This window comes from Tinamus guttatus, unplaced genomic scaffold, assembly GCF_059628265.1.
Source record: "Tinamus guttatus ecotype Peru unplaced genomic scaffold, ASM5962826v1 Tinamus_guttatus_pri_ptg000384l, whole genome shotgun sequence".
Classification (NCBI taxonomy): domain Eukaryota; kingdom Metazoa; phylum Chordata; class Aves; order Tinamiformes; family Tinamidae; genus Tinamus; species Tinamus guttatus.
Window position 1 is genome coordinate 1,051,248 of NW_028288918.1, and position 25,210 is coordinate 1,076,457.

Consider the following 25,210-nt stretch of genomic DNA (forward strand, 5'->3'; position numbering starts at 1 on the left):
AATTGAGGTTTCAAAGAGCAACCTCTCCTATCGCACTTCTGTTCACGGAAATTTTCAATTTAGATTCATTAAAGTTAATTGAACCGGTCAAATAAAAAAAGAACTAAGAGTTCAAGTGCGCCAAAGATTATCAAGTTAGAGAACTGCATAAGTATTCAAACTGAATAGGACTCCAAGTCATTCTACGTATTTCAAACAGTTGCAACTTCATCAGAAAATGCCGAAGTTAAAATATATCTGTTTTTCCGATATTGAAGATAAAGCTTCAGGGATTCTGAGGGACTTTAGGACCTACATATGAAATGCTTTTGTTCTTTCTCAAGTGTGTCCGATTGTTTCATATTCCGAACTGCACATTAGCTGATCTTCTCTTCCGCCACCTACCTGTATCCAAATACCTTCAATGTCCAATGTAGGAACCTCAGTGATTTGGATGAATAGTTTGACTGCTATATACTAGTTTGAAAGTAAAAGTGGGAGTTACCGGCTTTTCAAACCAACTTTCTTCAAGGAAAATTGCATGCCGTTTTAAGTGAGGGATGGAACAAGGTAGTTTTTTTTCTTAACACTTATAATGAACATTTAAAAACAGGGCTTAAATTAATAACATCTTATACTATGGACCCATCTTTGCTTTGTGCTGGAATCATCACCGGGACAGCGCCCATTCTACTTAAATTAGGTGCAGCTACCTTTGAAGGTGCAAAGTTTGGATTTTGACCAGGAGCGCGTTCAAAGTCTTCACTTGGGACTTGGCTATATGGAGTTTTGGTATATCCGTCCATATTGGAGGGCGACATTGAACCCAGAGAAGAACGATTACTGCCTATGTAGCTGCGGGCTGTTGAACTGCGACTTTTTGGAGGTGGGACGTCTTCTCTGGAAGAGGGAAAAAAAATAAAAATGTTGGAGAACAACTATATTTCACTCGGTATTACTGTTTGGGTACTTAGCAAAAAAACACCACTTTGTTTCTCCTTATTCTAATACAGTAGCCAGAAAAAAAAGCTCATTCATTATTCTAAATATATTTTTAAAAAATTTAAACAGCTTCAAAAATTTGACTGGAATATTAGATAAACATGACTGACTATAATATTTTAAACAAAAAAGTTCTCAGATCAGCTACTAGTATGTTAACAGACTTTCCAAATTCCCAGAGTCCTCAACCATGAGGTATCTTACTAAAAAGACACACTTAAAAGCTAATTTTCAAACAATACTACTCAGAAACTAAGGATATGTCATTACCTAATATCATGATGTACTTCTTTCTCATATTTCTTCTCTCTGTGTTTCTTACAGCAACAGAAGATGAGAAAAGCCAGTAAAAAGAGACCCAGCAGAGTTCCTATAATAGCTCCAGCAATTATACCAGCTGTATTTATAGCTAGAATAGATAAATTACAATATTGATTGTTAAAAGCAAGCTTGGTACAAATAGCTAATTCTTTACTCTTAACTTCAAAAGCAGCACATTTCCAGGCTAAGGGTAACAGAATCGTAGAGGGATCCCCTCCGCCCGCCATTTGGGGAGTTGAGACAAAGCAGAAACTATCAGAGTTATTCTTTTAGGAGACTAGAGATGTAAAATTTAGTTCTTTAAGATACAAAAGAAAATGACTGTTACATAGCAAACACTTACGAGGGGTGACATTCAGCTCAACAGAACATTCATCCGTGCCAACTCTGTTTGTGGCAACACAACTGTATATACCAGAATAGTCTTGAGAGGCATTTTTCAAGAGAAGCTCCCCTGTATTCTTATCTACAAATAACAAAAAAACAAAGGTTTACCATTTTCCAAAGATAATCTCATGCTTAATATAACATAATTATTAATCTAGCACAAAATCTTAATCAAAAAGCCTATTAAAAGCAATATCCAAATGAAAATACAAGTCTATCATCTTGCAAAATACTATTTTTTGTAAAAGTCTCTTTCATTATTAAAAGCTTGTTCTATGGCATTTGACTTAACATTGAGCTTACATGCAAGTTGCACTATTGGTAAAAAGAAATGAATACTTCAAAGGATACTTCAAATTCTCTCACCCTAACATAATTCTAAAATACAAAATATTAATTGCTCCCTCACAGAAGCTTCCCTTCTATTCACTGTGTCTAAACAGATTCTACACAACCAGCTCAGGTGTAGATACATGAAAAAATCATGCCCGAAATTACAAATGGATCCAATTTAAACACCACATACTGTGCCCAATTAAGTCTAGTCTAACTGACGGTCTAGATGTGAATTAGTGACAGGAAAAAAAAAAATTACTAGAGCTTCTAAAGCCATTTGCAGCTGCCTAGGTAAGGTTTTACTATGTGAATTTCAAATGGTTCACAAACAAATTGCCAGTAACATTGCCATCAGCACTTGAAGGTCAAAGATGTAAGATACTATACTTTCTTCTGCTGGAGAAGCAGGTACTTATTTAATGTGCAAGAGTGACTGTACCAGGTTATACAGCACACGCATGCTGCCTCACTCGCTCTTGTCCAGCATTAATTTAGTCAATGGGTTCTATTTTATCACAAGACAAGCTTAGAAAAGAAAACTATGGAAGAATAGGAGAACACTGTGAGAAAGCACCACCAAAGTCTTATTCTTTCCTGTAGACATCCACTTTGGCTACTCTTAGAGGCACCATACTAGAGTTCTACGTGGCGCTAATGCTGTGCACAACCTAAGTTAAGCATTTATAAGCAGATTTTTAAACTGCTTGACCTGCAAGACATCTCAAGCGTTAGGATTTTCATAACTACAAAGATCCAAAAGACCTGGCACTAAGTACCACCATGCCAGAAGAAAAACAAACAAAAAACTTTTAGAAACTTTTAGAAAACCTAAGCTCACAAATTAAGCTTCTGAAAAGTTCTCACAAGACAATCCAGTACAACCACCACCACAGTTTGGAACCCATTACTCAATTTGTAACATAGACCCATTTTCTGGAATAGCTTAATGAGTAGCAGGGTAAATTCTCTCTCTTCTTTTACCTGTGACAACTTGGGTACAACTCTCTCTGGAGCTCATCTTAAGAACCAACCTCAGTCATCTGCCTCAGAGGTAAAGACATCAGTTCAATCTCTCCTTTAGCTAGTAAAGGCTCAAGTTTTCAATATTCCCTTCCTGAAGGTAGCTCTAACTGGGCTAGAATCTATTCTGACTTTTCCTCCCCACTGTTTGACATGACAGAAAAAGAAAAGCCAGAGATCAGCAAGCAAGGAAGCTGCAATATTCATGCAGGAATGAGCATGATTCCTAACCCTAATGGTAGATTAAAACTTTACGTATTTCTTGTAGTGAATTACTTTTAAGACAAAAACAACAAAATTTTGTATTAAATGTCAGTTATATTACTCAGTGAAAAGGGAGCAGAAATGAAACACATCTTGACTGTTCCATGCTAAACCTAAGCATGAGTCACTCAAGTCACAATGAGCAAAAAATACAAATACAGTCTGAAGCATTTTGAATAGTAAATAAAGTTTGACAATACTCAGCATAGAAGTGACAGGCAGTTCCTGTGCGCCAGCTGCTCTTCTCCAGTTGTAAGATAGAAGAGGGGATCCTTCTTGTGATGCACATTTCAAGATAATGTCATTTCCAATCTCCTGTGATCCTTCAATGGAACATTTAGTCCTTGCTGGCTTTACTAACAAACAAAGTGTTTAATGGATAAGAGTCACAATCAAAATATTTACTGCTCCAACTGGTAAATCTATACAGCTAAAGATGAATTCAAACTTGTGCACCTAACTCTACGTATAGAAAAAGTTTAGTATAGGTCTGGCTTGCATTTCAGAAAGGAAAAACAAACAAACAAAACCACAACAACCACCTCACTTCATTATTTTATTATTCCTTTAATTCTCACCCTTCTCTCCCTTCCCGCTAAAAAGGAATTTCCTCTCCAAGTGACTCAAAAATGGAGCATCACCATGCATTTATAATATATGTCACTGACCAACTGAAATTTTATTTTTATATATCACATCCAGGATGACATGAGTATATAAAAATGACACTAAAAATTTAAGAACACCATTGTCTTACCAAGTACAGTCAATTGTATTTTTTGACTTTGAACACCAGGAGCCTTCTTCACTTTACACTGGTATGTGCCGGTGTCTGATGATTTTAAATTCAGGATATCCAATGAACCATCACCAGATCTGGGATCAGGATTAGTAAATTGCATCCGTCCAGTTGAAGCAGCATAATAATGATTATAAATCCTGTCTACAGCATACATAATTATCTATAAAAACAGAAATATGATTAAAACAAAACCTATCTGGAACGCAAATACTTGAAACAACAATCCTGTTTCTTCACACTCTTGACAGTTTAATCAAAGCATGACATAATCATGTATCTCATTCTACAAAACATCACCACAAACTGCAGTAACGTGCATTCTGAGCAAGCACAGGCCCAAACAGATCAGTACATCAGCATTAATTTCTGACAAAGAAAACTATTCAAAATTGTTTATCAATTTATTGATGAGATTTCCAGAGAAAGAAAAGAAGTTATGTTTAAAAACAAGTCTGTATGAATCAGCTTTCTGTCAGGAAAACAATATGGATACTACAGCACAACTTGTTTTCTATAACTGAAATATTTTTAATTTGAAGGCTCTTCCATAAAGAGGTTAATAGTTGAGAGATTTCTTGACATTTCACACCTAGTGTGTTACTCCAAAGCTTCCACTGTACTTCACATAACTGGTACTTCAAAGCAATTTAAGATCATAAACATTCCATCTTGAAAAGGTGAAAGTAAAAAAAGGCAGAGATCAGTAACAGAGTTCTTGCATTGATCTATTCTAACAGCTGAATTTAAAACATCTCCAAGAATGTTTTACTTACTATTTGTTCCTTCTTTTGATTATCTGCTGGTATCAAGACCCACTCGATATCTAGCGGGCCTTCATCATTTTCCGAGAGTACAAAAGTGCATGGCAGTGTAACCTTCTCTCCTTGAGCTCTCTCAAACATGGATTGGTCAGCTGAAGTTATACTTAAGCTTCTGGTTAAACCTACAAAAACATTCATGTTTTAAAACACTTGACAAGCAACTTTCACAGTAAGTGTTCTATTGTATATCAGTATGTTCTTTGCCAGCCTCCCTGAGACAGTAATTGAATGGGTTAGCCAAAGCCGCAGGTACTTAGAAGCTCTTGACTATTACAGGCACAACAAAAAGCTCAACCTTTTTGAACTTCAGATGTCCACTTAGAAAACCAAGTTTATACTTTTCAAATCTATTACATAAACTTCCTCTACAGAAGTTGCATCTATTTTATCAACACACAAAAAATCCTATACAGTACTATGCTCCTAACACAATGCAAAGTCAATTACTGTTCATTTCCAATCAATCATATCCAACAGGCAGTTGCACCTTTCAAACCATAACATACGTTTTTTGCGATCCAATTCCCACAGAAAGTATGCACACGCATATACATGTGTACATGAATGTAAGTATATACATACACACACATACAGCAGCAACTTATCATCCCTTCCTCCTTGGAAAAATGAGGGCATGAAGCATTTATTAGGTCAGCCAGGGTTGATAGAACTACTGTGAAGTCTTGGGTTATATCCAGTTAAATTAATCTTTCTTGAAGCATATGGACTCTTGTCTACAAGGAGTGGACAGATGAGTCTTTTCCAAAAAAGAGCTTTTAGATTTGGCAGCCCTTTCTGCTTGAACTCCTCTTCCAAAAATTTCTGTCATCCCTCTGAACAGTATATCATGCATATTCAAACAGCTATCCAAACAGTTTATCCAAAGCTTCCAAACAACTGATTTTGCTCAATTCAATTCTTAAAAAAAAAAAAAAAAAAAGCTGTATAGTAAACCAATATAATTTGCAGATTGGCTTAAAAGGTATGAAGAAAAATTTTCCTGTATTTTACAAGCCACACAAGGTTCCCTCCTCAAGTGTATAGACCCAAAGACCATGATCAAGAAATGGAAAGCGGAATATTCCTTTGCTTAGCATCTCTTTCTTAATGGAAATAAAAGTTTGGTATTTGTACATTCACTGTTTTTTTTCCCACCTTGCCGCATGACAGCCTGAGATTTTTCCACAGTCAATGTACATGTGTATGCAAATCCCCATTACAGCTACACAGTCACACAGACATTAGTGCAGATGCCAGGTCACAAGCAGAGCGGCCAATGAGAAAACAGGAAATCTTTTTGGGCATCTGCACAAGCAGTTTCAGATGTGAGGAAATTAAAAATTCATTACAAATAGCACACTTATCTAACTTGCACTTCTGCACCAGTTACTATTTAGATTGTACTTTGTCCCAGTTCTACTGCACTTCTGCAGTAGCTCACACTGCAAAATCGCTCATTTTGCTTAGACTTTTCTCTGCATCAAGTATTTGGGATTTTTCCCAGTGACCTTGAAAGAAAAAGCACCTTTAAAAAGTACTTTTAAAATTCCTTTGAAAAAGAGAGGATTCATGTCACATACTAAATTCCAGACAGAAACCTCTAAGAACATATGAAATTACTACTTAGATATGATTATTTCACTTCCTACTATTCCTGGCATTACTTTTTAAAGCCTCAAATTCTTTCCAGAAAAGGGGCTAGGGGGGAAACACACACTCTCAATCTGAGGTAGATTTTTATACAGCATTTCTTACCAACCCATGCCCATCTTTTAAACATATGTATTATACACATCATACATTGATGTGTATCAAACTGTTCTGAGCATTGCTAAAACAGCTGAGCAACTGATTTACCCGCTATTGTGTTTAATTATTACTACTTCCTGTCTGCAATACTGTGTGACTTGATGTGGCTGATGTTCCCTTCTAAAATGGATTCCTTCATATTTCCAATAATAAATCAGCCATTCTCTACCTCCTAAAAGGTCAAAATTTGAAATATATTACAGTGTAATACTTTGTTTATATGAACAAAACTAATGATTATTCTTAGCCATCAACTCTCTTCCATTAGAGGGTGTTTCATCAGAGGACAGTAACACAAGGTTTAAGTTCATCACTAAATTATATTTTGATTTTCCTAGATGAAGACAATGAGATGTCAAATGCAGTTCACAGATTGAAGATGAAGTAAGTTAAAGCATTGCTTTCATATAAGCTTCAAGTCCATAGGCTGAGAAATCAAAAAATTTAGTTCTGAAGTGACAATTAAGTACTGCAGTGACTGAATCTGTATTTCTACTCTGTAACAGCATCTAATAACAGTTACTTTGGCTTTTAAAGTTCTAAAACAGATGACTACAGAATATACACATACCCAAAAACAGCAACAATTTCAACCAAAAACAAAACAGAGAAATAAGGGCCTGGACAGTTGTTTGTTCTGTCAAAGCTGAAACGTATCAAGATTATTTGATCGTCTCTTGCCTCTTAGATTGATCAACTTGCATGGCAATTAAATGTGATTTCAGAGCAGACTTTATACACACAGTTTTCAAATCCATGTGGCAGAACAGTAAGAAAGCGAGCATTTTGGAGACACAGACCTAGGAAAACAAGCTCTTATAATTCTGCCAATCACAGGGCCATCTGTTTGAAAGGATTTAAAAGTCACATAGGAAGTAACTCAGATTGAAGTTTACAGGGCTCATTGTTTCATATTCTTCAGAGGGAAGAAACATAGTGACCAACAGCTACATACAAAAAAGCAGAATCCAGATAAAGTCAGCATAATAGTCTTAAATGACTTGCCACAAGTTCATTCTATGCAGAAGATTCAGTTACAAAACTTGAAACTCTTGAAACATGAGTAGCACATGTAACTGCATATAAAACATTAGTGCAAAGTGAGAATTGTCCTGAGGTTTGTATGCTTCACCTATCATTTCCATACGCCAAGCTAACAGCACATTATCTGCTGAGAAAGGTACACAAAGGCTGTCCTGAGTCTTCCAACTCGCAGATTTAAGTCTCTACCTTCTCCTTACTGCATGCTTCCCAATAGTTGATTCTTATTATACTGGCATTTTACTTTCTTTCCTACACAAATACATGCACATAGAGCCATTGTCCACTTTGTTTCTTTCCCTCCACAAAACAAACAACAACACAAAAGTAGAAGGTAAGCCACAGTGTCAACATTTAAAGAAAAATACTATCTGAATGACAGGCAGACATCATTAGCACCTGGGCTAAGTGAGGTTGTCAGAGGCAGCTGTGCCTGAGCCAAGCATGAGCACCAGGAGGGAGGGCAGGTAATGGTGGCTGGAGACATCTTCCTGCTGGCGCAGGGCTGCTGCCAAAGCAGATCTGGCCACATGAGGCACGCAGGAAAGGCTGCCAAGCTCCTCTAGCCTTGGACTATTCCCCCTCGTTGCTTGCTCATACACACAACAATACTATTGCCAAGGGAGACACGGAGCAAATCAAGAGCAGCTATAAAACAGAGACAAAACGGAGAAATATGAGACCCCAGAGGGGTTCTTCCATGTCCTACTTGTGACAGGCTTCCATAAAGACATCTTGTAGCCAAACCTGGTGACAGGATTGGTGCTGCCAAGCCTCTCCAGAAGAGCAGGACTGGTAAGCAAGACATGGGATTTACTTGACAAAACAGGCTATGAACCACTTTGTCAACAGGCTTGCCAATTTGGTGACAGGAGAATTAAATGGGGTATACCAGGGGATGGTGGTAGAAATTCTGGATTATCATCATCATAAATTTAAGTCCTTGCATTAAACTTGACAGAAATATTTCTGTCCATTAGGCAGAGCCAGGTTGCAGAAGAGTTTTGTGTTATAAAACACAATCTCTCCTGCTTACTACTGTAATACCACAGGCAAACAATCAGCTGGAAAAACAGAACATATAACAGCAGAAATACACTGGAAGGACAGGAGTGGGGAGATGCACTGTGAAGCCAAGACTGGCTCCAGACTCAGATCAATATCTGAAATGGCAAGCACCGGGGAACACAATTTAGAAAGAAATGTTTCTATAAGGTGTAAGTTGGCTTCAATGTGGTGTGCTTTTTTTTTCCTCTCCCCTCTGTATTTAATGCCATCTTTGATCTTTATGCTACACAATCTTTATTTGCACAAGATTTCAGGCTCTCCAAAACGTATATTGGTGACCAATACCTGTCCATAAAACAAGAAAGGGTAGTATATAAAAGGTTTTCTTCACATAATGAGGCCTTAAGAAGTAAACAGGAACAGAAAGAAGAGATTAAAAATGTCACTTGTAAGAGACCATTTGGCTTAGACTTTCTTTCTAAATATAGCTTCTAGATGTTTGCACAACTGTAATAAAGTTTCTTCTGCTTAACAGACTTCCATCTCAAAAGCCAACTACCCAGCATCAGCACTTTACCTATAAATGTGATGTCAGGAGGAACAAGCTGTACCCATTTCGCTCCAAAATTACCCCAGACAAGTCTTTAACTGGAAAATTTAAACCACTTTTCAGTTATATGAAAGCCTTTCTAGAACTTAGGAAAAAAAAAAACTTGCCTTTATTCATAACTTAACTAAATAAATTCAAAATTCCCATTTCAGGGACTCCAAAATTTTCAGTAACCCTCTCTGTAGTTGCAAAATACCAGGTTTGTCTATAGAATAGTAGTTTTTGCAGCAACAGATCCTGTTAGTTATTAACTACAGACAAGCAGCAGTTTCTGTAAGCACCTACTTTTTTTCAGATAACTGTAATGGCATTATAAAACAAAACTCCCAAATCCTCCTTTCCCACATCCACTCAGATAGAAGATCTATGTCTTGTTTCAAAATTACATTTCTCAAATGAAACACTGGGGGACCCAGACAGTCAACTCGAAATAACAGGCTTGTCAATGAGCAGTTGTACTGAGGAGTCTCTGGGGGTTAAGGTGGGTAAGAGCACACACTGGTTTCTCCTGTCACCTGGCAAGGTCTAAAATAAACTTCACCATTCTTCCATGGACATGGAACAACACACAGATTATTTGACTCCAAAGAGTCTTTGACATAGTGAACATTATGGAAATAATGGCAAGAAAAAGAATGGCAAAGAAAAACCCAAGTTTAATGGAAAGACACAAAGCGGTAGCTATCTTCCTTTTAGGATGCAAATTCATTCAGAGATTTGGAGATTTTTGACACGAGAATGAAATTCTCCAAAATTCTACTTCATCTCCATGGTATTTAGGGATATCTGTGATGCATTTCAGAACAGACTCAAAAAGTTAGGGCAATACACATTCTAGGAACTTTTTAATTCAGATATCGATTAGTAAAGAGCATGAAGTGAGCAAAAAGCAAGAAACTGCCAGAAGCTAAACAACAATACAGCAATAAATACAACAAGCAAAGAAGTGGCATACCATTATAGCATCTTATAGATGTCCTTATAGAGGATGCAAATCTAAAGAGCATGTTTGTTTGGAATATACAATAATTTTAGAATTCTGCAGATAATTCAGATTTTAATAACACGTCCAAAAAAGGCAAACTGCAAAGCTTTTCTAACAAAATAGTCTTGTTAGTTACAGTAATGTCCAATTGTTTCATAACCTGTACTTTTCCCCTGTAGTAGACAGTCTTCAATTGTGGTTATCATACATTATATAACAAATTACATAAATGAAGCAGTTCCTGGTAAAGAAAAAAAAAATCTACTGCACCTATCCACTAAATTTAATCAATTATTCAAGCAAAGAACTAAAGATGCGGGGCTATCCAGAGAAGCAACTAGGTACTTAAAACAAATGCAAACTTACAAATTCTTTACATTACTATACATAAACTGCTTTGAGAAAGAAGTGCACTTTAAAAGACAAGCCATAAGTGTTATTCGACCACAGTAACCTCTCAGTCAGAAAAAGCATTTTGCACTGAAATTCAGGAATGAGATAGAGAATGGAGTAAAACATTTAATTTTTACTTCGGAAGTTCGTCACACACCTGGAATTTTTGCTTTATGTTTGTAGAGCCTTAACCTTAGTAGGGAGAAGTGTCAAAACTCTTCCTAACACTTCTATTCCTATTGACATTAATGAATGATGCACCCCTCCACTTAAAACCCCAAAAGGGCCCAATGCAAAAAGGGATCCTTGGATAAACCTGACAAATACTGACAGCCATGATTTCAGGATCAGACAGCAGTGACAGCTACTGTCATTCAGGACTTTGAGAAGCACCTTCTGAGGCACATTTACTCCAAAGACTCCCTGCTGCTTCTAACTCTCAAAGCATCTAAGGTTTTTCTTCTGTCATTATAGACCGCTTGGCTAAATAATGGATTTATTTTCCACCCCCTATCTATTTCACAATTTTTTTCCCCCCCGCCACGATTAGATTAGACTCCACCATTAAAAAGTAAGTCTTCTATTCCTTTCAGTCTGATCCCTGCAATTCTGAAGGTAAAGAAACAGAAAAACAAACCAAATACACAAAGAAATCAGTCTTTAAGCAACACAGAAACTGAAATTTGACCAATCGCCCCCCGCCAAAAAATGTTTTTGCTGTTCTCCAAGATGACAATTTCTGCAGAACAGATCAGGAAGACCCAGTCCACACTAGACTACTACAACCACTGTTCCCACTGTTCCATTTTGAATGGAAGCCAAAGTTGAAGCAAATCTGCACTGGTATAGTATGAGAAATATGATAAAACACACCAAAAACAACCATAAAGTTACTGGATTTGTACCAGAGTTCGCCTATGGTTTATAAGCTGAATCCAGAAATTACCTTCTGAAAAACCCTACAAGGGAAGGAGAGGGGAGGGGAGGGGGAAAAAAAAAAAAAAAAAAAGAAGTCATTACCAACAAACCACAGGAAACACATGGGCTGGGCTAAGCAGACTTTTGCAAAACTGTGCTCCTCCAGCCTAGCTGCTCCTTGTAATAGGAAACTTCTTAGGCAGAAACCAGATAAATTTTAACTTGCTTGTATTCATTATAAGTTACATGCTCCAATCCCAGACAAATAAAATGGATTACACAAATAAGTTAAAAGTCATTCCCCCTCCCAAATTTCACAATGGTAGGATTTCTACAAATAATGAAGCTCTTAATGCTGCAAGTATATAGCATGAGTTTATTTTTACTACGAATTAAACTCAGTAAGATTAGGTATGCAAAGCGGGGTAAAGCCTTGCTGACCTTTGATTTATTTAGACAAATTTCACTTCTTCCCTTGACATTCCCTTCTGCTTTCAGATTCTGTCCAACACTGCTCTCTTCTTACAACTACTCCTGGGCTCCCAACTCATTCAGCACATTCTTCAAGTTTTTGTTGCTGAACCCAAAGTCACTAGATAAGTATCCTAGCAACTACAGCAGTTGATGCCCTTACTCCACAGGAACAGGCTTATCAAGCTGAGAGAGGGAGCGCTTCTAACTCATTAGTGAAAAAAAACACAGGCTTACTTGGGGGTGAAAGACTGGAAAAAATAAATAAATAAATAACACAAAAACTTGTAAGATGTCCGGCTAGTCAGTATGTCCATGCTTCAACTACAGAAGATCACTACTAATTTTGAGTTTTAGTGTTTAGTCATGTCCAGCATGACCCAGCTCAGCCTGCAGTATTCAGGGAGAGACAGTTAAACTGGAGCTGAGTTCCTGAATTCTCATCCTCAGTTTTCATCCTGAGTTATCCCTTATGCCAATACAACACTGGGCAGAAATGCAAGAAGAGTCAGAGCAAAGAGCAAAGACTTAACCTCACTAAAAATTAACACGGCATGGGAGCGTTTGTTTTGTTTCCAGATGGAGTGCTTTGAACCAGATAGCCAGCCAAGCACACAACTAGGCGCAGAAAAGCTGTCACGCTGTGGGATCCTTGATAAAGCTTTGCTCACCCTGCCGCAGAATCCCACCCAGAGAGCAGCCTCGTGTAACACCTACCCAGCCAGGCTGCTGCCCGCTCCCAGAGAAAGCGGCACTTTCCAGCCCCTGGCTGCAGGGCCACATGGTGATTTTGAATCAACTGATCCAATAGGAGAAAAAAATTCCACATCGAGAAAGTTTTCTAGTGTTTCAGCTGACAAAATTCTTTCAGTAGTTCCACAACACCGGCTCTGACACGGGAAGGGAATAAGGAACCTGAAACTATCACTGGTATTGGGAATAGCAAGTTACAGATGTAACGTGATATCATCTGGTATAAAGAGACTAGGCATAACACGGCGGTTTAGTGCTGTCTGAAGGTACAGTGTCATTAAGAAATTACCTAGAAATAGAATTAGCAGAGCAAAATGAATGGGGTCCAACCATTACAAAATTTTTCCCAGTCAACTAAGCCATGCAAACATAGCCCAAATCCTGACACTACTCACATATTGGTGAAAAAGTCTGCCTTTCCCCTACTGCACCTCAATCAACAGCAAGAGCTGTTTTTTTTTTCCTCCTCTCAGTCCCGCAAGACACATTTTCTAATTACAATCTGATATCCAAAGGCACATGCAGTCACTAAGCAAATGAAGTCACATGGTTCAATCTCCCCTCCTCCCCAGTAATTCCAAGACATTTACAAGGCAACTGAATGAAGCAGCCCTGTGAACACTGTGCTCATGTTGGGCATATCTGTCAGGCAATGCACCAGGGAGTTAAATTACAGCCAAGCACTTAACTGAGCAGCCGTATTATTTTCACTTGAGTAAAGTGGTTTGGGCTCTCCTGAACTACTAGGAACATACTAGGAAAATATTCCCAGTATGTGCAACTTTCGCAGCAATACTGAAGAAAAGTGTATTCAGTAGTACGTGTTGTAGGAGGCTTTTTTTTTTTTTTTTTTAATTTTGCTTTCCAAAACAAAAAAGAGAGATGAGCAAAGAAAAGGTTATAGAGATAAGGCCAAGGTTAGACAGATATGTCTCTCGCACTGGGAAATACTGATCAAGCAAAACTGGCTTTTCCCTTAACCTTCCTTTGCCATCTTCCTGTTGCTTATTTCTTGCCCGGTGCCAGAACAAGTTGTTTACACAATTTTTCTTGTACCAGATCATGGAATCTAGTTTAAAAATTAATGAAAAAAAGTTCTAAACAGTCCCAGCTCAGATCCGTTCACTGTAACTCCCACAACCAACGCAGTTGTGCAATAAAGGAAGTGACCAGCAGCAAGGCTGCACTGACTACTTGTGTCCAAGCTGCCATTGACACTAGTCTCCACATAATTACAGCCTCCCTGACACTCGACTCTCACGGCAATAGGGTGAAGTGGCTTTTCTTATAACCATTCCTTGACAGATGCAAGCTAGTTAGGAAGAGGAATTCCATAAAATGAAAGAAAAAAAAAAAAAAAACAGCATAAACTAACTGCACATATGGTTACCAGTGACTAAAACATTGATGCAATGGGCTAGGTTATGCCATTCTGATAAGCCACTGAGTCACACAACTGGTAAAAGCTCTCCTTACTTAATACTTGTTTCAGGAAGCATCTAAAAGCTCCATGAAATGAACCAGAAGTTGTAACAAGAGCAAAAATAGAATCCTGGCCATTAAAAGCTTACGAGCCCACACAAGCAACCACTGACAGCCAAATTAATTAGTATTTACTTAATACTAAAACAATGGCCCAAAAAATGAGTTCCTGGTACACTGAGACCTCTGTGGACACTGTGGCAAATCAGCTTTAAAATCCACCTCTGAGTTTTAAGATGTTTACAGGAATTTGATGCATGAATGGACACAAAGACAGGGCATGTGCTCACACAGAAACACACTTTTAAAAACAGAGTGATGGAAGCTAAAGCAGCCATTTGGGAGTGGTAGTTTTGTCTCTAAAGCAAACAGAAGCAGCTTTGGAAGAGGCTGTGACAGGCACTGTAAGGTTGATGCAACACAGCAGGGGAAGCTTGGAAGGGGATCAGACCATTCAAATGGACCAGCTAGAATAATCTTTACAGCAGCATTCTGACTGAATAAAAGATTTCCTGATAAATGCAAGATTAGCAAGGGCAAAGTGACTGTAATTCAGTCTCTAGATTGATGTTATAGGGGTAACTAGTTTAACATAGCAGTTCAAGTTATGTCTGGTTAAAGGTTTTCATGCTTCTCAAAATATCAGGATTTAGGAAACCTATGGAAGGATTCCTGAATACTAGATGTCTTAATGTCAAATGATATTTCAGAACTTGAGAATTTCCCCCACATCAAATTCAAGCAGCTGAACCCTGCAAATTGTTACAATTGCTCCTCAACAGGCATACACCATGGTTAGAAACTGCCAGACTGGGGTGAGAATGATCATTTAACTCACATGGTAGTCAAATTCCTCATAGTTTAAGGCTTTGTAAAATACTGTTATTGAAAGCAAACAACAAAAACACATTAACAGGCTTATTTCTTGCACAAATTTGAAAAAGTCACCATCAAATGCTCACTTATCAGTTTCTGCATTAGATTTTGATGCTGCATGCATGTTGCTAAAAATGTTTTTTTTTCAGTTTTATGAACACCATGTAATGCTACTGCAATAAATCCTCAAAACCTATCCAAACTTTAATATTTTGATTTTATATTAATAAAGCTTCACACATTGCAGAATATCTACATAGTACATAAGTACTTATTATTATTACTACGAAGAGTAATAGTCAAACAGTTATCTCAAATTATTCTTCTTGTGGTATCAGTTAGGGAAATTCCTGCTAACGAGTTGTGTTATTTATCTTGAGACTATATTTCGGTTCTTATCCTTAATTTGAGGATGAATGTACAAAACACCAGCAACCCGATATGCCTTCTGAAGCCTATACTGATCGCCACTGGTGCAATCATCACTGCTAATCTGGGTATTCTAACATTTCACAGCAACTGCAAATTTGTGCTCTACCATTTCGTGCTCTCATCCATTTTTAAGAATTCAGAATTGGTCACTTTTTTAAAAAAAAAAAAAAAAAAAAACAACCAGCATTAGGCATCTGTTTTTATTCTCACTCCTCTGAAGGTGCACATGAGCTTAAATTTGCTACAAGTGAAATGAATTTTTTCTTCAGCAGTGTCTAACCACAAGAATCTTATAAGCACAGATGCACAGCCACCCTAAACTTCAAGCAAACATGCTCAGTGCCACTGGCACTCTAACAATATATTAGCTCTTGAGACTGAGATTAGCTCTTTACCAAACATTCTGGAAATCTTAAGGTTAACCACACACACAATAATTTGCAGATAAGACCTACAAGATGATCTGCTAGTACTTACATTACCACCAAGCTTTCCACTTCAAAGTAGAATTCTGCATTTCTCTTTGAAAAACAGTTTTTAAAAATAAAATGTCTAAGCAAAATACTTTGAGATCTGAACAGGTATATCGTTTCTACTACCTTATTCCAAGATTTTTCAGTAACAACTACTCAGTATCCATTTACATTAAACTTAAATGGAACTTGCACACTTTGAGAATATCCATCTACTTAAAACGATTTATGATACTTGTCTGCGATACATACAACCAGTACTGGTCTTTCAAATACCCGGTGAATTCTCAGTGAATTCCTTGGAGAACATTCTTTGACAGAGAATAATTAGAACAATCGGTTTAAGAAGAAACAGTCACCGAGACGTGACTATTTCACGTCTACAAGAGTGGAAGACTCCACTACACCAACCTGTTCTGTGGTCACTTTTCATGGGCCTCAGTGCAAACAGAAACTGACACAAGTTATCAGCTGCACAGCGACATAATACAACACAAGCAGTCACCAGAACTAATTCATAACCAGTTAGTATAGGAGAAAAGGACTATTCTCCCTCTCATATCTCTTAAATGCTCAAGGATGGACTTTTTCCTTGCCGAAAGGAAAAAGGAAGCAATCAATTTTGTTGCATATGGCTGAGAAATTGACCTTAGCAGAGACCAAGCCCCTGAGAAAAGTTTAGGGATGGCATAAATCCAGATACCTCCCCATTTCAACAAATGAAGATACACCCTCAGCAGGCAACTGACTAAGAACACAACACATTCTCAGTACATACTCTGAGAAAGTCAAGCTTTGTTTGCATCAGCAGCTACAATAAGTGTTTCAACATGATCTTTATCATTGGTCCAATCTCTAAATACTAGTAATTAATAGTTTTAACACAGTAACTAATAGTTTTGTTATTAACTCTGTTTAGGAAAAAAAAAAAAGGCAGAGAAGTACTGCTGATATTATTTCAGGCATGACATTAGTGTTTGCCATTCTGTTATATGGAATTTTGATCTCATGAGTAATTTCCCAAAACAACAGTTTCAACAGTGACAGCATTAACACTTCAACAGGAAACAAAAACTGTCCTCCTGACACTGACGGGATTTACTGCAAACATTAACCTCCTCTGGTGTTCTGTCATCTCTCTTGATTTCATACAACCTTGAACAAGCTTTGATTAAAGCAGTGGGGCTTTTTAAAGTTTTTTAAAGGAATATTAATAAGTCACCCCAACTAGGTTCGTTACAAGAACTTATCAACACTAAATGCTTGAAATGGGAAAAAAAAATGCTTTTTAGCATGCCAGGCATATTTTTTTCCAGTTTGATATTACCTATTCTTTTGCTTTCCCTTGGGTGAAGGAAAAAAAAAAAAAAAGGCAATATTCGCGCACTTGATTCAACTGCTTCCTCTCCTACTTCCCTCACTTTTTCCTCCACAGATGTCAGTGGTGCTCAGCGAGTCCAGGACAGAGCAGTTGAACAGCAAGTGTTCTCTGGACGACACCTGGTCCAGACGGCCCTCTCAAAACGGCACCACCTTTGAGGTCCCATGCCATTATTAAGCAGATGCCAAACATATATATAATATATGCAAAATAAATAAATGAATAATTTATTCCTTCCCCCCGCCCCCTGCCCCCGAACTTCCGCCCGCGGCGGGTGCCGAACCCGAACGCGGCAGCGCCGGTGCGCGGGGCGCCCCCGCGGGCACTGGGCGCCCCACGGCGCTGCCGGAGCGCTCCCCGCCGCGCGCCCCGCACAAAAGCCCTCCGCGGCAAGGGCCGATGCCCAGGCGCGAGAGCGGAGCCGCTTCCCCGGGCGGGGAGAAACGCGAAGCCCCCGCAGCACCGAGGGACAGAGGGGGCGGGTGGGCGGCGGCGACGGGAGGCGACCGCGGCGCGAACAAAGCGCGGGGCTGCCCGCAGCGCCCGCCCGGGCGCCGCCGTCGCCGCTTTGTCCGCGCAGCCCGCGCGGCGCCGCCCCGCGCGCCCCCGCTGCCCACCCGCGCCCCGCTGCCCGCCAGGGGCCCGGCGGCCGCCGCAGGAGCCACCTCCTCCCACCGCCGCCCTCAGCCCTGCGGAGCCGCCGCCGCCGCCTCCCGCTTCCCTCCACCTGCGCCCCGAGGGAGCCCCGCTCCGTCCCGCGGACTCCGTGCGGGTGCCCCCCGCGCCGCGTCGCGTCCCACCTGCGCAGCAGAGCAGCACGAGGGCGAGCAGTGGCGGCGGCTCCATGGTGCGGGCGGCGGCAGCAGCACCCGCAGCTCTGCCTCGCCGCGGCGCCCTCAGCCTGCCCCGCCCCGCCCCGCGCGCACCGCCCAGCAGGTGAGGCGGCCGTCACTTCCGGCCGCCAACGGCCCCCAACGGCCGAGCCCACGCGGCCCCAAGCCCCAACGGTCACAACGGCCACCGTGCGACCCGACCCGAGCCGGACAGCGCAAGGGCTCCCGCGCGCGGCCGCTCACACAAAGCGCCGGGGCAGGGGGTGCCCGACAGCCCCTCAGCACGTCCCTGTTCACGCAGGGGGCTCGCGGGGTGCAGGGCAGTCCACGACGGACAGTCCCAGCGCACGGGCGCTTAGTGGGGTTTCCTGGCGGCTCCTCGCCGCAGCCTCAGCGCTTGTGGCCGGGGTAGATTGTGCGCAGCAACTGGTGCGCTCGGACTGGGCAAACGGCGCTGGCTCTGCCCGGTTTGTCCCTCAGGAGTAGAAAATGTGTGATGCATTACCCAAAAATGTTGTAAAATAAGGGTGAGTAAGGTTAAATGGTGTCTGCACTAGAAGAAAAAAAAGAAATCAGTTAAAAAGATGTGGTGTGGGCCAGTCATGGTCACAGTTAGAAAAAAAAAATCGAGGCTTCTTTTTGCTATTGATGATTTTTGCCTTTTGCTGTTAGAGAGCACACACAGCACAAAAAAAGCCTATCTTAATCAGTCCCCATGGCAACGCTGTTGTAATGTATTACACTCCCTCCACACGGAGCATACGTGTTTTGACGGTGAATTATTTGAATTAAAACCAGAAAACGTGACAAAAGGAAGATGAAGGGGTTTGTGGAAGGAGATTATAATTGGAGTTGCTTCCATGGTAGGATGCAGCTGCCTGGCACCCAAAATGGCGGTCCCAGATGATTGCAGGAAAGCGTGGTTTGTACTCCTTTTGCAGCAAAAACATCAGTTACGCCGATGACACGATGCAGCACTCTTCATGAGCCTTATTCTCAAGATAATTCAAGGTGCTCTATGCATTTTTTGCTATGCTTCTTACACAGTGATTATATATAGTGCAATAGCAAAGCTGATAACTGACATAAATAGTGCCAGTTTCTATCACGGTGGTTTATTCTGGTACAGAAAGAGACAAGTTATCTAGGTAGGATGTACTTTATGATGTCCGCAGCTCTGTCTGTATTAAGAAAGCATTCCCCAAAGCAACCCCACAAATGCGAAATCTGTGTCGTCCAGATCTTGTATTTGAATTTTGACAGGAATAGCATTACTTACGTATTTTTCTTTGGCGTTCAAATGCTTAAAGTGCAAATGTATTTTTCTTTCATGTGATTATATTCTATGTGTATGGATCAGATGAGAGCTTAAAAGCAGAGTCCCTTCTGCCTTCATTAAAAATATTGGATCAAATTGGCAACTATTCAAAAGAGTATTTTCTCAAACACCTGGCCCAAAAAGAGGTGTTAGTCTTTTCATTTTGTAAAGGACTCCGTAGTGATGAAATCAGTAGTGTCTCCGTTTCTGCTGGAATAATGAGTATATGAATGTGCACTGACATCTCTTGAAATAGTTGGTTACTGTAAATAAAGCTACAGCTTTTACCTGCCAACTCAGAATTGCTATTTTCTTGATAAGGTTACAGGGTGTAGGGTAAATGTGTTGTCATTTTAGATGAAGGTACAGCTGAGTACTGCTTGCGTTTGTAAAGACATAACAATTCACAGTGCCTGTTAGATTTCCTTTCAATAGCAAAGCTACCCAATAAGATACTAGATATTATGTACAAAGCACAGGATTTAAAATTGGGAGTTTGCAAGCATTTTTTTCAATGACATGGAACAGTACTGTCTATCCTATGAAAGAAAGTAAATATCATTAATGTAATAATAAGCTAAAGGCAACCCTGCACCACGTACTCTAGGTGCTCCTGCTTGAACATGGGGGTTGGACTAGGTAATCTCTAGAGGTCCCTTCCAACCTCAACCATTCTGTGATTCTGTGAACCCAGACCTTGCAGTGGGAAAATTCAGGTTTTGCTTTCATTTGCTGTTTTATATGTGTTGCAGACGTGTGCTTTAAAGGATAATCGGACTTGAGCATCTTGGACTGACTGGATGAGTGAGGTTTTCTGCTGTCTAACCACTTGCGTCAACACAGAAATTACACACCAGGCAAAGTATAATGAAGCAATCATTGCAGAAAGAGAAAATTATGCATCATTAGAGTGGAGATCCTCACCCTTCTGTGAAATTCTAGGTAGTAATTAAATACTGTACTACCTTTAGGAAATACAAAGTCCATACTTTGTCTAGTCTGTACAGACCTATTCCTGCTCTCATTTAAATCAATAGCATCACTGGTGCAGTAACATTCGTGTTCCTGAAAACTGTGCTGCATTAGAAAATGAAGAGCAAGTTAAATACAATATTTTCATTTTTTAAAAAGTGTCCTGTTTCCCCACTAAAAACGTAGTGCAGTCTAGTAAGACATAAAGCTAACACATTTATTAGAGGATATGACATTATGCAGTTTCTGAGCTGCCTAAACTTCCTGGAAGCTCACATATGGCTGAAATGAGTGGAAAAAAATATCAAAATGGCCAAAGCCATTCCATTTACAAAGAATAAGGTCAGGTTCAAACTTTTTAAAGAGGCAGGCATCTGCAATTCCAGCATTTGGGATCAAGTCTGAAAAAGAATGCAGGCAGGAAGCAGTATCCAGACAGAAGAAGGAAGAGATAACCCCCATAACAGAGACCTACAATTTGGACCCACGTTTTCCAAATGTGTAGTTGCTTAGCATTTTTTACAATAGAGAATACCATGTCATGCTCAGAAAACTAAGATTTGTGTTAAATATAAAAATTCAATTTTATATCTTTAAAATCAGTAAGAATTTTAGCATGAGAGCCCATAAAGGAGGTAAATTTACAGATAGCTTGAAACAGAACAATTATTAGTATCAGTGAAAGCTTTTTTTTAATACATTTCTATGCAGAATAGGCAAATCAGAGGCAACTTTAAAACATGTTTAGAAAATTCTGAAGTGGAACAGGTCAGTATATCTAAAACAAAACTTTCATTTTGAAGAAGCTGAATAAAAAAATCCTGCATATTTCTACAGCTTCCTTCTACTTTTTCTGATAGAAAATCATTGCAACCAATTTCAACCTGAGCTCATGAATATTTTTTTCCTGTAACACTTTATTATCGTCTTGACCTTCCTATGTAAAATAATTACTATTAGTTTGTGTTTTGATGCTTACATCAAAGGAGGACAATCACTAGACATAGACTTGACCCACAAAAGCCCAGAAATAGAAATTCCCCATCCTTGTATTACAGAGTTTTAGAAAGCACACATATGCTTCTCTTGGTGTTGGGAAAGAAAATGGCAGGTTGTATTTCAATAGATTTTATTTACTGTTTCCATCCTGCACCCTAGCAGACGTGCTATGGCCAGCCACCCAAATTCCTGAAAGAAACTTCTCTGTAGGGCTATATATTTCCTAACGTGGATAACAACATGTCTTAAAAAGGGAAGAGAAAATGCACAGGGGCAAAAATAAAGAGAAGGAAGAAATAGTACTCTTGGACCTTTCGGAGTGGATTTCTGCTTGCAGCAGCGAGTCTTTGGGCTTTCTTTTTGTTTTGTTTGTTTGTTCTTTCCAGGGCGCGTTTTCTTGTGGACCAGCCGACTGTATCATTTTTCCCCACATTCAGACCAAGGGAGGGGACTTACGGCCGGGAGAGGGGTAGGAGGGAAAGGACTTTTTCCTTTCCCCAGCTTCAGGTGGCGGCGGCTGCATGTGAATCCTCCCAGAGGATGTCAGGTTGAACTGGAGGTGCCACAGCACCGCTTGTGCCCCAGCCCCACTGCTCCCACACCTGCTCTTTGCTCGCGATGGCCATCGGGACACCAGCTGATCAGCTAGTCCAGGAAGCCAGGCTGGCCAGAGATGAATCCCTTTTGTTTTCAGTCCGCTCAGCTCCCTGGACTGTTTTCCTGCTTATTTGCCTGAGTGCCAGCTGGCAAAAAAAAAAAAAAAAAAAAAAAAAAAAAAAAAAAAAAAAGTGTTGGGTGAAAGGCAGGGCTGTAAATAACCCAGTTGAGATCAGTTTCAGCTGCTGGGGAATCACATCCCAAGCTGTTACACAACTGTTTACTTTCCAAAGGAATCTTCAGCGATGCCTGTACAGGTTTATGTGCCCTGATGCAAAGAACAGGCACTTTTGTACAGCTAAGCTTTTTGGCTATAGCTGTCCTTACCAGCATTAGTTAAACCAGCCAAGGGCAAATCAGGCTGATATGCTGAAAATAGCTGCTGGGGTCAGGAGACAGTCTATGCAAAGGTCTCCTCAGCATGGGGAAGTTGCAGCAAAAGATGTGCAAGGCAGAAACTACAGACCGTTACTTCATAACAGTGCTTTGAGCGCCCACTCCAGCGTTACATCCCCATGGACAGAGCCAGGAGCACTGATGAGTTCCCAAGGGTGGAGTGAGCCCAGCGTGGCAGCTTCCCCCGTGGGAGTGATTTAGCCCAGTGTGTATTAACTCCTCCTTTCCTTGCTGTAGCTTCCACCTGCACCAGGAGGACCAAAGTAATGTTTTGGATGGGTTGTGGACTTGGATGCTTGGGGGAGCAGATGATTAGGTTCTGCCTTTTTGAAAACTGAGCTGTTTCCAATTAAGCCCAAATCAGATTGCTACTTTTTAAATATATATTTAATGATAACAAAATGCAATCCATTGCTGGGGTTAAGTAAAAAGAAGCAAAGAAAGAGCATAGCCAAAAATATCTGGGTTTTAATTACCCTTAGTCCGGGAAATATTTTTCATAGACAGTCTTCTTCAGAGTTAAAAAAACAACTTTCAAATTTAACACCTCAATGAAGCGACAGTTGCTCTCGGGGTGTAATTCACACCTTGCTACACTCCTGTTCATGCAAGACAATTTTTAGCAAAGATGTTTTAAGAGGGCAACAATTTACACCTTGGTGTCTCTGTGATACTGAAGTTTAGAAATATAGTTTGCCCTAAATATGTATTTTTTTCACTTAGAGATCTCTTAAAACTTCTATGTCATTTAGAACGTTTAACTAGTAGAAAGAAGTAAGAAGGAAGCAGTAATGGAGCACTAATGTTCTGATAGCGTTTAGAATTTGGACAGATTTAAGGTTATATACTTACACTATAAAAGGGAAGGAAAATACGCATAATAGAAAATAGATGTCATTTGTTTAAAGTCCAGAAGCGGAGCACATTGTATGGTTTGTTAGCACTACATATAATTAATATTTATCAATTATATATTGAAGGGTAACTTGAATGCAAGTTTTGTCGTATGTGCACATGTTGGTAAATGAGTATCATGCAACAGCTATTAGTTGAAACATGAATACAATGGACAGCACAGATCTGCCCTGGGACAAAACATTTTTTTCTGAGTTAATATTTACCACAGATATGCCTTGATTGAGGAAAACTTCCTTTACACAGGAGAAAAGTAGATTAGTGATCACTAGATTAATGATTTCTTGAAGTGAAGAGGAACTGCTTCTTTAGCAACTGATCTGATCTGAAAATTGCTGTCTCCAAAAGAAGAGGTCACATTCACATTCTTCTTTCTCCTCTCTCTCTCTCTGACTCTCTCTTTGCATTGAATTTCAGCTGTGAAATTTTCTGATGCCCACATTACCTAGCATTAAAATTTCACAATCCATTTCACATGATCCTGTACCCATCTGTTTTCACTTTTGCAGACTTTCCCTTATGCCAGTTTTCATAGTCTTCTGACAATTTAGTGAATTAATTTAGCTCACAAAAATTACCAGAAAATTCTTCTCTCTTTCCACCTTTTTATCTGATTTACCTGCAGATTAGTTTTTACTTGCAGAATAGTGCAGATAAAGGTAGTCATAGAAGTAGCACAAGCATATAGGAAGAGAGTAAGGTGTGAGAAGGGAACAGGAGGACGGGCCCATCCTTGCTGGCTCTTGCAAGTAACTAGATATGCTCAGCTGCCTCATTATTTTTTTTGTTCCTTCAGGGTGGAGTTAGCCTTATAATGGGGCAGTTCTGTTGAAGCAAGCACAACTGCACAGGTGAGGAAATGCTGTTGTCCCATCCATGATTAGAATTAGCTCCTAGTGGAAGGATCTCAGCTTTCACATCTGGCTGACTGTATGCCTCGTGTGCCTCCTCTCAGGGTTACTATAGGTTATACTGGATTTGGATTGCATGTGCCAGCTGGAGGTGCTCAGAGCTGGGATGAAGTTTTCCATGATCAGGCATTTCACACCTAATTTTGATACCCCAGAACTACTAGCTGATGGCTGCTTGGGCTGTATCATGAACTTCAGATTATTTGGTTTGGGCAAGGCATTTTATGAATAGCGCCTTTAGTATTTGCTAGCTTCTTTGGTATCTGTATCTGCCGCTAGCAGTGTTTGCCACTAGTAGTATCTACGACTAGTGACATTTTTGAAACTGCTACTCAGCTGTCAGCGTCCTGCTATGTAGCACAGTTTCTTCTGGTTGACATTGCTTAAAACCCTTACTAGCTTAAAAACCTTCCCTGAAATGATATCTTAGAAGCTCAGAAACCACATCTTTTGTAATCAGTAGAAATTACCTTTTTATACTAAGCTTGCGTTAAGTGGTATGCCCAAGGCCTGCTGTGTAGTATGTTTTGTGTGTGATACAACCATCAGCTAGAGGAAAAAGTAGGCAGGTACATAAAACAGGAGCCAACTGAATATTTCTCACTTAATTTCACATTCATTTGCTTTTTCTACCAGTGGGACGAG

At 39.8% G+C, this 25,210-nt stretch overlaps 1 protein-coding gene across 1 annotated transcript; it reads right to left on the minus strand.

Moving 5' to 3' along the window:
* Window positions 1-475: 475 nt before the first annotated feature.
* On the minus strand, window positions 476-18,450 carry CXADR (CXADR cell adhesion molecule). The gene is made up of 7 exons (XM_088530637.1): window positions 18,365-18,450; window positions 4,885-5,054; window positions 4,067-4,271; window positions 3,510-3,665; window positions 1,646-1,768; window positions 1,252-1,390; window positions 476-879 (listed from the first exon to the last, which is right to left on the minus strand). The coding sequence occupies exons 1-7, from the start codon at window positions 18,408-18,410 to the stop codon at window positions 612-614; spliced, it is 1,107 nt and encodes a 368-aa protein (XP_088386763.1). The 5' UTR covers window positions 18,411-18,450; the 3' UTR covers window positions 476-611.
* Between the last annotated feature and the right edge of the window lie 6,760 nt (window positions 18,451-25,210).